General features: G+C 38.9%; 2 protein-coding genes across 2 annotated transcripts in view; one reads left to right on the top strand and one right to left on the bottom strand.

Moving 5' to 3' along the window:
- The first annotated feature begins 2,162 nt into the window (after window positions 1-2,162).
- On the top strand, window positions 2,163-12,383 carry mep1bb (meprin A subunit beta b). Its single transcript, XM_037681658.1, has 14 exons — window positions 2,163-2,275; window positions 2,371-2,389; window positions 2,472-2,522; window positions 2,610-2,653; window positions 2,763-2,841; window positions 3,387-3,504; window positions 3,671-3,849; window positions 6,422-6,640; window positions 6,833-6,985; window positions 7,471-7,686; window positions 9,000-9,450; window positions 9,565-9,758; window positions 9,929-10,085; window positions 12,161-12,383. Exons 1-14 carry the CDS (start codon window positions 2,201-2,203, stop codon window positions 12,381-12,383), a joined length of 2,178 nt encoding a protein of 725 aa, XP_037537586.1. The 5' UTR covers window positions 2,163-2,200.
- Window positions 12,384-13,313: 930 nt separating this feature from the next.
- The window catches only part of phlpp1 (PH domain and leucine rich repeat protein phosphatase 1), a 62,362-nt gene continuing 59,192 nt past the window's right edge, over window positions 13,314-16,483 (bottom strand). Inside the window, exons 16-17 of the mRNA XM_037682189.1 lie at window positions 15,229-15,457; window positions 13,314-15,121 (exon numbers count right to left, since the gene is read on the bottom strand). Coding sequence (XP_037538117.1) covers window positions 13,820-15,121; window positions 15,229-15,457 — 1,531 coding nt within the window. The 3' untranslated portion in view covers window positions 13,314-13,819. The remainder of the gene's footprint in view (window positions 15,122-15,228; window positions 15,458-16,483) is intronic.

Here is a 16,483-nt window from a genome sequence, read left to right on the forward strand (position 1 = left end):
ACAAGTTAGGAGTCATCAGGACTCTGTACCACAGAGCAGACAGCGTCCCCACTAGCTCAGGAGCCAGGCAGAAGGAGAAATCCCACACAAGACAGGCTCTAGAGCAATGTGGATATCCTAACTGGGCCTTCCTGAAAGCAGAGAAGAAACCCAAACAGGACTCCAGTCAGCCAACAGGTGAAAAGGAGGAACCCAGACCCAGACCAGTGGTCATTCCGTATGTTGAGGGAGTATCAGAGAAACTGAGACGTTTATTTTCTAAACATAACGTCCCAGTGGCTTTTAAACCCCAAAATACATTACGGCAAAGACTGGTTCATCCCAAAGATCCAGTCCCCCGGCACAAACAGAGTAATGTTGTGTATGCTGTTCAGTGTCAGGAGGGCTGTGATCAGTCTTACATCGGGGAAACTAAACAGCCACTGGCCAAAAGGATGGCCCAGCACAGAAGATCAACATCATCAGGCCAGGACTCTGCGGTCTACACTCATCTCCAGGCCAGCGGTCACTCTTTCAGGGATGAAGATGTTCACATCCTGGACAGAGAGGAACGATGGTTTGAGAGAGGAGTAAAGGAGGCCATCTTTGTGAAAAGAAACAGTCCATCATTAAACAGGGGTGGAGGCCTCCGGGTTCAACTGTCCCCCTCTTACAATGCTGTGATTGCTAGTATCACTCAACCCTCTGTGAGTAGTAAACAGCCATCAGTGTGCTAATGATCCATTGTTAGGCTGATGGTCCTTCTTGAGCATGTGATCAGCTGGTTTTGGTTGTCAGCAGCAAAATGGTTGATCCACTCTGAGACGGTGCTATTTAAGAGACTGAGCTGAATACAGCACCTCAGACTGAGGAAGTCTCTTGGATGAGAGACAAAACGTTTCTACATTTTTTTGCTTTGTTTTGTTTTTTGTTTTTTTTGAATGTCCAGAGGACCAGATTGAACTTTTTTGGATTTTTCTACCTGGATTATTGAGCATGCATCAGGATATTTACAAGAGATCCTTCCTGCCTACAGCCATCAGCATCTATAACATCTCTTAATGAAATGAGGATAATGAGATACAACAACAAATAATTTCCCTTTGGGATTAATAAAGTATTTTTGATTTGAATTGAATTGAAAACAGGAACTCCCACACATTTATCTTCATCTCCCACATTTATTTATCAGCACATCGATACAGCTGAGAGAATCTAAGAAAGCAAACTTTTACATCAGCCAGCATTGATGAGTTTGATAGAGAGAGGAGCGCGTGGAAGAGTGATGAAGATGAAACAGGCCACACTTTTTAAAGTAGATTACCAAGAAGGGTTCTGGTCCTTGTGCAAATACAGAAACTATTGTTGCTCCATTATCACTACAATTTCACAAGAGAAAATAATAGAAGTCTAAAAGCCTGCTTGTGTGTGTTTTCTAATGCAGTTTTTTACCACAGAATGCTTTTAGTTTACTCTTTAAGAATAATGTGCAAGCCGTTGCAATGTAATGACACGTGTCTGAAATTCAGCTGAGCACTTCACTGCAACTGTGCCCTTTTAGATATAAGCATCAGTTATTGTCCTGACATGTTCAGAAATCCAAAACATAGGGAAAGTAAATGATGCTAAATTGGCTAAACTTACTGCCTTGAGTCTAAGCATAAGTTTTCAAGGATAAAAGGTTTAGTAGTTTGAATTAAATAGGATTTTTGAGTCCTGGATGGAGAGCAGAGAGGAGGGAGAGTACATTGTTGTACAACCTTTGAGATTTCTGAGAGTTAATAAGCAAGAACAACTAAAAAGTTATTACTTTACTACGCTACAGTAATAGAATCAAACAGAAGTCGCACAACAAACTTGCATCTATTGTGCGCTGGTCCTAAAAACAAGAAACCACAAACTTTGACTCACGGCTTAAACATGCAAAGGATTAGTCAGAAAGTAGTGAAACTGAGACTTCATTTATCAGGTGCCTCATTATTAAGGATAATTAGACAGATAAACCATATCTTTTTAACATACTCTTTGGGACATTATCTGTGCCCCTCGCAGGGTGTTAAGATTTCTTAACAGTTAGTGGAGTGTTCAAGTTGCTGTATAACCCAGAACCTTTATGACTCTGTCACTTATTGACTTGTGAACATGGATACTTTATCACTAAAATGCCTCCAGATCGCATGTCGGAGTTCGGTACGTTCCATCTGTAAATACATATTTGGACATGGCAGGGAAAAAACCTACAGTTGTGCTTTTACTTCACATTTCATGCCTCCTTTGTGCTTCTACTCTTTGCTTGGTAAGAAATTGTTTTTGTGTGATAAGTTTTAAATTGATTCGTATACTTCAAATATTCATAAAAATACATCTATCTGTTAATTTGATATCTTTTAACCCACGCCACAGATTCCAGGTAAGCCTTTATCTCAAGCTACCTGCAGTTTTTATTCTGCAATGGAGTCGCTTTCGGTTGACTTACTGCTGTTTTTGTACAGATTTGGATGTAGATTATGGACGAGACCTTGACATTTTTGACATTAATGAAGGTGTGTAAAAAAAGAAAGGTTTAAGTTTATTTGATATATCTCTGGGTTATCTTTTAAACTGGTTTGCTTTCTCTATCCCCTCCGCAGAAGCAGGGCTGAATCTGGTAGAGGGCGACATCGTGATTCATGGGGTATGTTCATGATTATTTTATTTTTTTTCATTTTCATCCGCACAGCTTAATTTTTGTAGAGCTCAGTGCAAACTCACGACTTTGTGATTGTTTTTAATTGTTCCTGCAGGATCAAAGCCGAAATTCCATCATAGGAGATGAGTACCGGTGGCCAAAAACCATTCCTTACTACATGGAAGATGACTTAGGTAAAAAAAAAAAAAAGCTAGCTAAACTAGAGTAATATTGTAAAAATGTGCAGTAAATTAATTTTCCTGGGCTTTGTTTTAATATTTTTTTCCCCACATTAATTTATCTAAGTGCTCCTAAATACTTCATGTGAAAGGTACAAGCAAATGCTTAGCCTGCCATTTAAATTGATGTTTACCTTCACTTCCTCAGGCCGTTTATGCTTAGAAACAATCTGTGGAGCATTCAAACATAACTTGTGACTTTTTTGGCCCTTTAGCAAATAAAATACGTTTTTGTTTAAGTTACAGTAAACAATCTTACATTAATGCAAAATGATATACTAGTTTAGTTTAGAGCCATGTCAAAGTACACGGCAGCAGTGTTTAATGTTTGATGACCGCCATTAACAGCTGAGCCTAAGAGCACAAACACGAGTTACGTGATCAGGTTTCATCTCATCTGAATTTACTCAACGAGGTCTCTTTGCAAATTATCCTTAAAACGGACTAAAATGATTTTCAAACTTTAATAGACCTGTTTATATTTGCATTTTATTTTGAAGAGATCAATGCAAAAGGTGTGATTCTGAAGGCCTTTGAGCAGTACCGCCTCAAGACCTGCATCGACTTCAAGCCATGGAGTGGAGAAGAAAACTACATTTCCATCTTTAAAGGGGACGGGTAAAACTCAGAATAACTCATTTTTAGAGTGTGTTTACAATGTGATACAAACTGTGCTCACTGAGGGATTAAAGCATTTTAAATCCTGTACACAAGTAACACCTTTGAGATAAGACACTGCAGATTCTATCTGGTGTTCATGAAAGCCTCGTTTTCCCTCCCAAAGCTGTTTCTCCTCTGTTGGTAATCGGCGAATTGGGAAGCAGAGATTGTCGATAGGAACCAACTGTGACCGCATCGCCACCATAGAACACGAGTTCCTTCATGCTCTGGGGTTCTGGCATGAGCAGTCCAGATCAGACCGAGATGACTATGTCAAAATTATGTGGGACCACATCTCAGAAGGTAATGAATAGTTTATTTTGCATCCTTTTTACAATTTCTGAGTCTATATTATTGTTAATAAATTATAATGAAATACAATGCAATGCAATATAATATGTTTACCATATGTTGTACAATAAATTAAGATACAATAAGAACTTATATACAATAAAATACTTCATGTTATACATTACGATACAACAAAGTACAATATGATACACAAACAAAACATGATAAATGACACAATAAGATATGATAATTTATATTATATAACAATATAAAATAGAAGAAGAAGCTTTATTGTGATTGTACAGGAGTACAAACAAACTTAGTTTGGCAGCAATCTCTTAGCAGGGACACTGATACCAATAATAATGCAATTTTATAAGCATAAGCATAAAACAAATCTAAAATAAAGTACACTCAGTCCCTTTTAGCAGCAACAGTTGTGCAAAATGTTCATTTAAGCATATGCATGTGTAACAAACAAAACAAAGAAAATATGTATATACTGGGTACATACGTCTTTACCTGTGCATTCATTCATGTCATAATATAAAAATACTAAATTTTATATTTGACAATGAATGTTTATAATTTTCACCTGATTTGACATAAACTTTGGTAAAATACAAAATGATATATGATACAGTACAATATGATAAATGATAGAACATTATATGAGACCCATCATTGAACTGAGTATTAAGTAACAGGGTGGTATTTAAAGATGTAGGCAGTTAAAGTGCATTGGTTAAAGAACTGTTTGGGTTAAAAAAATTGGGTTTTGTCTAAATTAAATGAATAAATACTTTATCTATAGGTTCCTTGAAAGAAAAGTTGAAAATATAATCATAAAAATGTTTTGATGCATGTTTATGAACATTACGAACTTATGATTTTGAGCAGAAGCCCTGAAGTTTTTCATCTTCTCTGCAGGCTAGTGAAGCTACTTTCAGTACGTTGAGAAATCCTGATATCCAAATATGGTTTGAGGTTTCCTCTTTCAAATTAAATCAAGAAATCCTCAGTAGAACATGCTAAAAATAGGATTCAGACAGATTAGTCAGGGATATTCCCGATTAGCAAGTGGAGTTAAACCATATGTCTGGAACTGCTTATGATATGAGGATGAAATTGTAGCTTAAAAAAAACGTAATGTGAAAATGTGCTTAATTTAGTTTGACCAAAAATGACTTAATTCCTGGTTTGTTATGATGGGCCACATATACAATATACCGTATTTTCCACCGTACATGTCGCACCGCCTTATAAGTCGTATCAGTCCAAATATGTCCAATCGTATATGTCACATCTATTATGGGTCACCGGTGTCCCAGTTAAACTTTTGCTTAATAAATGCACTTTGATGGTCAAATCAGCTGCATTTCGCCGGGGCGACGCAGCGAAATTAAGCTGATTTGGTTGCTCCAGGCAGACAATGGTGGCAGACTATGGCAAGCCAATTGTGTCACTAATAGACACTTTTATCTGTTACATGATATAATGGCATGCCTTACTACTCGAGTGCCATCTAGTGGCTGAAAATGGTAGTGTTCAACTTTTTTCATTCAGAATATATCAGCTAAAAAATGATTTATGAATATGGGAAAAACTCTATAAATATGTTGCTTCGGCCTGTAAGTCGCAAGGCATGCAAATTATGCACACAAAAAAAGGACTTATAGGCTGAAAAATATGGTAATACAATATGATATATGATACAATACAATACAATACAATACAATACGAAACAAAGCTACTGTATATAACATAATAACACAGTGTACTTTACTGACCTCTTAAAAGGTTTAATTGAAGTTTTAAAAATATATTAAAAAATTCTGAATGAAATCTTTAGAGGGCAGCACGGTGGCGCAACTGGTAGAGCTGCTGCCTCTCAGCGAGCAGGTCCTTGGTTCAAACCCCGGTCCAGGGGCCTTTCTGGGTGGAGTTTGCATGTTCTCTCCGTGCATGCGTGGGTTTTCTCCGGGTACTCCGGTTTCCTCCCACAGTCCAAAAACATGCATGTTAGGCTGATTGGTAACTCTAAATTGTCCCTAGGTGTGAGTGAGAGAGTGAATGGTTGTTTGTCTCGTTTGTCTCTGTGTGGCCCTGTGATGGACTTGCGACCCGTCCAGGGTGTACCCCGCCCCTCGCACAGTGATTGCTGGACATGGGCACCGGCGACCCCCGTGACCCGAAATGGAATAAGCGGGTAAAGAAAATGGATGGATGGATGGAAATCTTTAGGAGTGGCACCTTTTTTACAGCATGTGTGATAAGCGTGTGAAAGAGTTGTTTCGATGGCTAAAATCCTAACAAGATAAGCGAAAGATACATCCTTATCCATACATCAGTGACCTATGCTCATCAAATAAATCTTTTATTAAAGTCTGTAATCAAAGTACAATGGGTTATGATTCGTCAGCACTAGTCTGTCAAGAGTTCAAACACCTGTGCTGAAAACAAACTACATGAGCGAAAGCGTTTATGAAACCCACCCCTCCACATTTTACGCAAGAACTTTTGATAATAAATAATAAACACAATATAAAATAGTTTTCTGATGTACTGTGTGTCTGACCTGCAGGTAAGGAACACAACTTTAACACCTACGACGACACCACCTCCAGCTCTTTGGGCATACCCTACGACTACGGCTCCATGATGCACTACAGCAAAACTGCTTTCCGTAATGGCACTGAGCCCACCATCGTCACAAAGATCCCTGCTTTCAGCGACGTCATTGGCCAGCGGATGGAGTTCAGTGACAGTGATCTGCTCAAGCTGAACCACCTGTATAACTGCAGTAAGCTTCAACAACCAGTCTGTGCTTATGGTCAAGCTGTAGCTCACATGAACGCTGCAATACAGTTATTCTAATCGTTTGTGAACAAAGCGGATGGGATTCTATAGATGCAGTAAAATACCAGCAGCAATGTAATGAAGCAGTTTATTGCAGTTCAGAGTATTCCACCAGTGTTTATGAATTGTCTTCTAGCTCAAGGCTCCACCTTCTTGGACTCTTGCGACTTTGAGCGTGAAAACATCTGTGGAATGATCCAGGGGCGAGAGGATAAGGCCGACTGGGTCAGGGTCTCTGAAGCTGCAGGAGGGCCAGACACAGACTACTCCAACATGGGCAAATGCACAGGTGACACGAATCTTAGGAGGCTCTGACACAATATTCAAACATATTATGTATCTAAGTAGAAGAAAAAGAAACAAAACATTTCTGAATAAGTCATATTTCCATGTGTACAGTCAAAAATCACAGCGTTCCTTTTAGTTTTCTTGGTGTAGGTGCTCACTGAAACTGAAGGAGAGCACGTCAAACAGAAATATTTTACAGAAATGAAGCCATGTGAACGACTTTAGAATTTTTTTTAAATAAAGTTTATATCAAATTTTACTTTCTTTTTTTTTATTTGTAATAAATTTAGGAGTCAGGAGGATATAAACTGAAAACAGACATTTCTCCTTATTACTGATAGACACAAAAATATAATTCCAAAGCTGTACTTATGGATAATATGGGCTCTTTATTTAGTTTAGTTCGTCAGTAATTAGCAACATCAAAACATCTGCGATGCAATTATGAATATTGGCTTTATTAATTCATGACATTTATCTGTTTAGGATCGGGGTACTTCATGCACTTCAGCACTGGAACAGCCAACACTGGAGACACAGCTGTGCTGGAGAGCAGGATCCTTTATCCTAAAAGAGGTTACCAGTGTCTGCAGTTCTTCTACTACAACAGTGCACATCCCAGCGACACGCTGAAGATCTTTGTCAGAGAGTACGACAAAGCCAACCCCGAAGGAACTCTGCGCTTTATAAAAACTATAGACGGTGATTCAGCACTCACACTTTTATTTTCTTGAATTGTATATTTTGTACTTAAAAAAAAATAATAATTGCATTCTAACTACTGGTACTTTTGTATACTTTGTGCTTATATTTAACCCATCATATTGTATATCAAATCATTCAGCGCATTCAGGAAACGGTTGTGGCTTTTGGTTTTTACTTTTTATACATATTATAATAGTTAACTTGATTTACAAAAACACTGAACAAAAATATAAACATCACTTTTGGTTTTGTTCCCAATTTTCATGAGCTGAACTCAAAGATCTAAAACTCTGAAATGTGCAGTTTTATCACATAGCACTATATATTTGAGAGTAGTGTATTGTGTACATAGAAAAAGACTTACCATAGATCTTTGAGTTCAGCTCATGAAAAATGTGAGCAAAAACAAAAGTGTTGAGTTTATATTTTTGTTCAGTTTTTTTTCCCATAAAAATACATTAAGTTCTCAAAAACTTTTAAAATTCCTTCAGAAAAATGTTGTACTTTTGATAAAATGCTTTAACATATTTTGTCTTCTAATGCTACGTTTAACATTTGAATTTTTTGTTTTTACTCAGCCTTTTGCTCCTTTTAGCTCTTACTGAACATTTTGCTATATTTAGCCTTTCACTAACCTCTTCCTACTTTTTTTTTGTTTTGCTACTTTTATCCAGCCTTTTTTCTCCTTTTCAGTTTCAGCTAGATTTCTTCTACTTTTCTACTTGCTAGTTGTAGCAACATTTTCCAGTTTTTCCATTTTGCGAGCTTTTTGCTTCTTTTAGCTTCTTGTCAGATTTTGGCTACTTTTAGCTAGCCTTTTGCAACATGGAGCATATATGCTGTTTTATCTAATGTGTTGCTAATTTTTTTAGCTTCTCGCTACCTTCTTGCTACTTTTAACTTATAAATGGCATTATGCTGCTTTTAGCTGGCCTTTTGCTTTTTTTTTTAACTTTTATCATGGATTTTGTTTTTTGTATATAGACTTTTACTACATTTAGCTTATTATTTTACTACAGTTATTTATTTTATTGCTGCATTGACTTTTAGCTAACTTTGTTTTTACTTTTAGTGTTTTACTTCTTTTGTCGTGTATCTAGTCTTCAGCTTCTTGTAGTATTAAAAGCATAGTTTAAATTTCTTTTTAATAAATTTCAGCAGTCATTAGCACTAAAAATTCACACAACATTGTTGCAAAACATGCTGTTTCTTGGTTTGGGAGTTCTGTAGATGAACTCTGACCGTTATGTATTTGCTAAATTGAGTGTTTAATTCATTTATTTATAATTAATTTGTTTTTTTGGGAACAGGACCCCCTCAGGAGCTGTGGCAGCTGCACCATGTGAGTCTAGATGTCAAAACAAAATTCCGCTTCGTTTTTCAAGGGACCAGGGAGGGCTCCGGGCCTTCAGCGGGGGGACTGTCCCTGGATGACATCAACCTTTCTGAAACCACCTGCCCAGAGTTTATTTGGCAAGTGAAAAACTTCACCCATCTTTTGGAAAGCTCTCCAACAGATATGTCGATTTTTAGCCCTCCATTCACCTCAAAGGAAGGTTACACCTTCCAGATGAAGCTCTACCCCAATGGAAAGGAGGGCTACTCCGGGGAGCTGTCGGCCTACGCTCACCTTGTGGCTCGTGAAGGGGACACGGGGCAAACCTGGCCATGTCCCTGGAAACAGATAACCATGATGTTAATGGACCAGCACCCACATATTCAGAAACGCATGTCCAATCAGCGTAGTGTCACAACCGACCCCGACAAAAAGGCAGCAGGTGCAGCTTTGTAGTTTTTCCACAACCAAAAATATTCAAATACATAAAATTGGAAAGAATTTGTAAATTTAGTCACTCACAGCTAAAATAAAATATTCTTCTTCTTATCAGATTCTGATGAGTTTTTCTGGGATGATCCTCGTAAGATTGGTGTTGAGGTCACAGATACTGATGGATCCAAGTATTTCCGCGGCCCCGGCTCAGGAACTGCAGTATATCTCACCCACTTAAGAGCCAGAAGCAGAGATTTTATCAAGGGAGGAGACGCCATCTTTCTTCTCACCATGGAAGGTAAAAGTAACAAATTACAGTTTAAACTCAACAGACCTCCTTGCCTGAAAAGCTCATTCTTAGCTTTTAGAGAGACCACATGCATCTTGTTGCCATCTTCTCTATCTTTGACATCAGAACTGCACAAACCAAATAGCTCCTAGATTTTATTTGTTTGTTTTGTCTTCAAGATGTGTCCCATTTGACAGCGACACAACCAGTGCCTTCCACCACAAAACCTATGACAACCTCAAAACCTGGAACTACAGCCCCCTCTGATGTGTGCCTCAATGTGCAGTGTCAGAACGACGGCGTCTGCATCGTAGACGAAGGCAAAGCAGCTTGCAGGTACAAACTTTTAATGAAGTGATACGTGGACAATAAAGAGCGGGGTGAGTTACAGAAGAGACATAAAGCTGGAACACTAAACACCATCTGATTCAAATGTGATTTTGGTTTACCTCAAGACTTGCTTCTATGAAAAGTAGAATAATCGTTAAAAAAAAGGAGAAAAAACTCATTATCACCTGCCACTGAAAGCTAAAGGCAAACTAATGTGTTTGCCTGTGTCTCTTTTACCAACATTTTTTGGAACCATAGGATGAAGTTTAATGAAACTTGCAGAAAATAATTATTTGATGAACATTTGCACCTGATTAATTTTTGGAATCATCCTGATTCAAGGAGGCTGCCATACCCAACTGACTTAAAACACACAAATGGCTATGAGTTAGTTCGTTTGACAAATTTTACTTATAGATTGGTGTGGTAGTCACCAAAAGTGATCCCCATCACATATTCTGAAAACTAACAAATCTAACAAGATCTTTTGTTTTCAATTTTGCCAATAACTACTAAAGCGAAATTTGTCTTGCTGTTAGAAAAATATCTCAATAACCATTTAACGAATGTACATCCAAAACTGATTAACATTATATCCTATTCCATCTTATTCAATATGGCCACCACAGCTAATTAATTTTAGCCAGCATAAAAATGACTGTCATGTTCAACAGATAGTGTGCCAAAATGTGTTGTGGTAGTAGCTGAGAGTCATTCAACACGTGCTCTGAGTGTAACATTATTGTTATATTGCGTGACGTTACACATTAATGTTATTTTCAGGGCTTGACAAAAATGGCAATTACACCATTGTTTCCTTTAAAGAATGCTAGAGGGGAAACATGAATTAGAATTAGATTTTATATGTAGATAATAAAGTGTGACTTCTACTCTGCATGCAAAGGAATCCAGACTCTTATAGATCAGGAAAACTTTGAGAAATCAAAATATGCACATTATACACTCACCGACAAACTATTTTACAGCAATCTATAGCAATGGCCCAGACAAGCAAAGACCTGCAGGACCCTTGACTTTGATTTGTGACCTTGATCTTGGAGCTGGGGGGATGAAAGTTTATGCATCACTCCATCTAGTGATGATGCATGTGTATGAAGTTTTGTTAAACTATCTGAAGTGGTTCAAAAGTTATGGCCTGGACAAGAAAACTTTTATGAACATATACAGTACGGACTGAGACGAGACTAAAATACATCCGCCTCTCGATGGGCGTATAAGACAAAAATCTCCCAAACAAAAACTAAAAGACAAGAATCTAGCAATAATAAAATATTTACAAACTGTAGTGCATTGCAAAGAGTACTTATGAGCAATCCCAAACGTTGCACTATTTTGAAACTGAAATACAAAAATTTAATGTAATCTTCCCTTTAAAACTGTCTTTTTTTTTTCAATTCAGTTCAGTTCAACCTTTATTTCTACAGGTTAGTCTCATTGAGCCTCAATGACTCATTTACAAGAGAGACCTGTTTTAAACAAGAACATAGATGAGGTTTATGAGTTTTGTACCTTTTTTTAAATCAAGTAATCTGTTAACTTTTTATTTAAAACAAATGTGTCCACACTTTTGCATGTTACTCTGCACTGTTAATGAGAGCAATGGGATGCGTTCAAGGCTCTTCTGGTTATGTTAGCCTATATTATTACTAGCAGCTAATGACGATTACGACACTTATTTTAAGTAGATGTACTTGGCTCCAGTTAAAATGATCCTATCATTATGTCAAGAGCTAAAATGTAACCAGTTGTATGGTACTTTAAATGTGTAAAATGTACTTGTCAAGTATTACACATAATTTTAGAGGTAGTGCACAATAATTCACAGCACTAGTGTGTATTTATTTCTCAACAGAAGTGTTTTTGATTATTCTGGAACATTAAATTATTATTTTTTTTTAATTACAGGGTTTCAAAGCAGCTACTTTATAAGCTAAAAAGTTTTCCATTTATCTTGTTTGCTTACATTTAATTCTTATATTTATCAGCAAACGCGCCTGCATTCTTAATATACAGGAAAGATTTTCAAATCTTATTTTTCTCTTGTTCTTTTTATCCTCCAGGTGTGCGGTGGGCAATGACTGGTGGTACTATGGGAACAGCTGTCAGCACAAAGGGTCCCTACAAGACAAAACCACTCTTGCACTGGCCTCCTCTCTGTCTGTACTGGGAGTAATGCTGGTGATTACAGTAGTCAGCGTCATCTGTGTGAAGAAGAAGTTTAAGAAGCGTGCCTTTGAGAATGGTGTAACTCTGGGAAATGTGCAGACTGAAAATAGACTCTAATAAGAAAGTGAACTTTTTATTGATAAAATGCTGAATTTAACATTATAATGGAGTGCCACCTGCTGGTCACATGAAGTAAAACATGAGATGTATTACGTGAATAGTTGTTTCTAGTCTGAATTAAAAAAAAAAAAAAATGTCTGACTCCAACAATCTGAAAACAACTTGCTCCAAAAATAAATAAAATAAAATCTCAGACAACTTTGTTTAAAATTCACAAATTTAAAATTTATTATAGCAAAGACGGGAACATGTGTTCTTTTCCATGTGGATATATTTGTTGGTATTACTGAACTAGACACAGTCATGCCGGTGATAACAGTTACTGTAGGAGGGAGGTGTGACTAATAACCTGTGAGAATGTGTGTCTGTGCATGTTATGGCTGAGTGTGTGTGTGTGTGTGTGTGTGCATGCAAAGTTTTTTTTTTTAGTGTTAAATAGATATAGTGATGACTACAGAACATTACAACTAAACAATGTGAAACAAACCATAGCAACTTAGTGCAGAAAAATAGTTTGGAATGTTTCTATCCTGCGATTGCACATTTACATTTGTTTGTAGGCGTGTGCGTGTGTGTGTTTAGGGCCTAGACTGTAATATAAAGGGGGGTGGGGTGGCACCTCCATAACGTCAAACAAAGCATCCTCCCAACCACTAAAACCTTCACCGACATACAGCTCTGCAGTTCCTTTAAAAGCATCAGTATACAACATTTCTCTTATTTACAATCATTGAGAAAAAAAAAAAAAAAAAAGAATCACCATTTCTCTCAGAGAAGATTAGTAAAAGTGACTGAGTCACCATAAAGAGTATGCAACTCCTAGGAGTTAGTATAGGAAATTTCTACAAAAAATTTCTAGATCATTTTACAGGCCAAGTGCCATGATTTACTGAAGAAATACAGTATTTAAGTGCCCTATCTACAACAGTTTAGTGTGGTGTTAATGGCGTAGCATTCACCATCGCTCACTGATAATAAAAAGATAACGCGTCTCTGCTTTCAAAAGGTTCTTCCAAAAACTTCTCTGCTTTCACATTACAAGATATGGTAAGTTCTTACAAAACAAAAGAAAACGTGGAGTTGTTACCCATCGTAGGTATTGTGGCAAGCTAATGCTATTGCAAATACAATAGTGTTGATTACATACTCAGCTGGTTGTCTACAGTAAAAAATAAAGTTCCAGTCTGTGTGAAGGATAAGACACAGAGGATCTGCGTCAATTCATTAAGGTTGAATATCATTAAAGGGCTCGTTTGCTTGTTTCTCTCTCTCTCAGTGCTGTAGTGCATGTTTCTTCAAAGACTAGGCTGTGCAGGGCATGGAAGCTGGATGAAACTAATGTGCATTTTACAGCCTCCCAAGGAAGCCCACTTGTTTGTGAGCATAAATGGGCTCGCAGGATGAGACGAGGCTGTAGGTGACTGTGCTGCTGTTCAGAGGGGCGTGTCGTAGTAGTCAGCGGGTTGATCCGTCCCTGTGGATTTCTGCTGTTTCTGCTGATGCTGCTTCATGATCTCCTTCACCTCCTCCTCCAGCTCGGGCGGGATGATGAACTGGTCGTCTGGGTCGGGCTGGGCGGGAGCGGTGAAGTAACCTCCGGGTTTCTTAGAGGGAGCGTCAGCTGCCACCTCAATAAGGTTGTGACTTTTTTCCTGGCGCGCTACCGAACCATTAACTCTCCTCTTGCTCGCCAACTTGCCACCGTCGCCGACACCTTGCCATGACTCATCCCGCTCAAGCCCGTTCTCAGCGTCCCCCTGGTTTGTGTCTTCCTCTAGGGGCTCTGGAGTGCTTGGCGGTGGAGGTGGAGGAGGAAGCATAAGCAGGGCGCGTTCCTGGCTGGAGGATGAAGGTGCAGATGTTTGTGATGATGACAGCAAAGACAACTCTGCTTTCAGGCAGTGAACGTCTGCTTCCACCTCTACTCGACTCCCGTTGGAAAACACACCAGCAATGGGCTCCTCGTCCTCGCTGTCCAGCCCGTTGTCAGACAAGGCGCTGGAGAAGGTGGCGCTAGACAGCTGCCTCTGAAAGGAGCCTGCCAGGCAGGCAGGATGAAGAGCGCAGCAGCTGCGAGCAGAAGGCAGTTCTGAACCTGGAAGCAGATACTGGCATGGCTGCGTGGTTGTTTGGGCTTGCTGGTGCTGTAAGGACAGCAAATGAGCCTGCTGGTGCAGATGGAGGTGGGCGTGATGCGGCTGCTCCTGCAGCAGCACCAAGGAGCTCTGTGGAGGCTCGTCAGATGAGGCTGTCGAACCCACCTCGCTGCTCATCTCGCTGGTGCTGATCTCACTGCTGATTTCACTGCAGGAGGAAGGGGGGACAACAAGGGAGCCGTCCGAGGGTCGATCCTTCATGGCAGAGGACGATGGAGGATAGGGGCCCAAACCAGGGCTGGGGGGAGGCTGAGGATGCTCGGAACAGCAGCAGGAGCAGCAGTCTTCGCTCACACTGAGCTGGACAACGACGGCGCTCAGGCTGTCGGTGCAGCCATATCCCTGTGCCAGTGTGCAAAGCTTCTTAGCAGCAGCCAGGCCGTCGGGGACGTTCCGAACGGCCTCCACGGCTTCGGTGGGAGACACAGCATCCCACAGGCCCCGGCTACCCAGAATGAAGAACTCATCTTGAGGGGTCAGAGTGACAGTCTGAACGTAGGGACACGGAATGACGGAGGGGTAAAGGAAGGAGTAGCCCATAATCCGTGTTGAATCAGTCACCCCATTCACCTTGTTGTCCTGAAGAAAAGGATTAAACAGTTCAATACACTCGCTCAGTGCAGAGCTAAAAACACATCTGCATCAAACTACTTCAGTGAACACGGGGCTGTTTTTTTTTTTTTTACCTCAGTGATGATAGCTCTGTACTGCCTGATCCGACGGTATTCATCCTCAAGCCCCACGTTGTGAATCAGTGACAGGGACATCGGCTTTCCATCCCGACACAAGATGGCTTGACACTTTCCCACATTAGCAGCTGTGAGTGTGAAGCAGCCACCGGGGTCAGTGGGGTCATGCCGAATGTGACACAGAGCTGCAGATCCCCCGAGTTTCTGTCCCGCAGTTCCAAGTTTCCTTCAGGGGTAAAGAAGACGTACGATACAGGGTTTAGATGATAAGTATTTAGTTTTCCTTTTATTGATCAGAAGCTTGGAACTAATAAAAATATTTGTAAATAATTGATTGCATTTCCATCCAGCAGTTCTTAAAGTGCATTTTTCATTTGAGCATGAAAAAACTGGGAAGTATAAAAAATACTTGAAATAAAGTCATACAAAAATAGTTTGAAAAGCGTAGTAGTAATGACATAAATATATACAATACTTTAGAATTTTATTTTGCAGACTTGACTCATTTTTACCTAAATATATGACAGCTGATAACAAATTGAACTAGAAATTGCATTTCCTGCAAAAATGCAGTGAATTCAGAGTGCCTATTGCAGAACTTGCTAAAAAACAGCCAAAATTAACTAAAACATGCTTAAATGTAGCTGAAATGGAAGAACAAGCTTAAGTTAGCAGAAGAAAGCATAAAGAACACATATTTGTCGAATTGGGTTTACATAAGCAGAAATGAGCACAAAAATTCATAAATTAGTTAAAAAAAGCTGAAATTAGAAAAAAAAAAATAGCTGAAAAGTAGCTGAAAATGCAGAAAGAAGCTTAAACTACCAGAAGGAAGTGGAAGGAGCTGAGAAGAGCTCCAAAAGTGTGGATAGCTGGAAAATCTAAATTTAGCACAAAAACAGCTAAAATGTAGCTGAAAAGCTGAAACTAGCAGGAAAAAAGCTGAAAGAAGCACAACAAGCTGAAATTAGCAGAAAGAATTTAATTGGGCTGAAAGTAGCAGAAAATGCCACAAAAAACTTGACTTTATCTGAAAACAGCTCAAATTAGCTAAAATGCTAAAAAGGTAGCTGAACAGGTAGAACTAGCTTGAATTAGCAGAAGAAAGCAGAAAGAACATGTTTTCCCAATTAGACTGAAAGAAGCTGAAATGAGCACAAAAAAGTGGAAATTATTTGAAAAAAGCCAAAATAAGCAAAAAACAGCTGAAAAGTAACGGTAGCTAAGAATGTAGAAAGAAGCTTAAATTACC

This window comes from Nematolebias whitei, chromosome 9 (genome assembly GCF_014905685.2).
Source record: "Nematolebias whitei isolate Nwh7 chromosome 9, NemWhi1, whole genome shotgun sequence".
In the NCBI taxonomy this organism is placed as follows: Eukaryota; Metazoa; Chordata; class Actinopteri; order Cyprinodontiformes; family Rivulidae; genus Nematolebias; species Nematolebias whitei.

Excerpts from the sequence above, each read along its gene's own strand:
- mep1bb (XM_037681658.1), top strand. The coding sequence starts at position 2,201 with ATGGCAGGGAAAAAACCTACAGTTGTGCTTTTACTTCACATTTCATGC. Across the intron at positions 3,850-6,421 it reads GTGGGACCACATCTCAGAAG|GTAAGGAACACAACTTTAAC; the intron begins GTAATGAATAGT and ends TCTGACCTGCAG. Across the intron at positions 6,986-7,470 it reads CAACATGGGCAAATGCACAG|GATCGGGGTACTTCATGCAC; the intron begins GTGACACGAATC and ends TTATCTGTTTAG.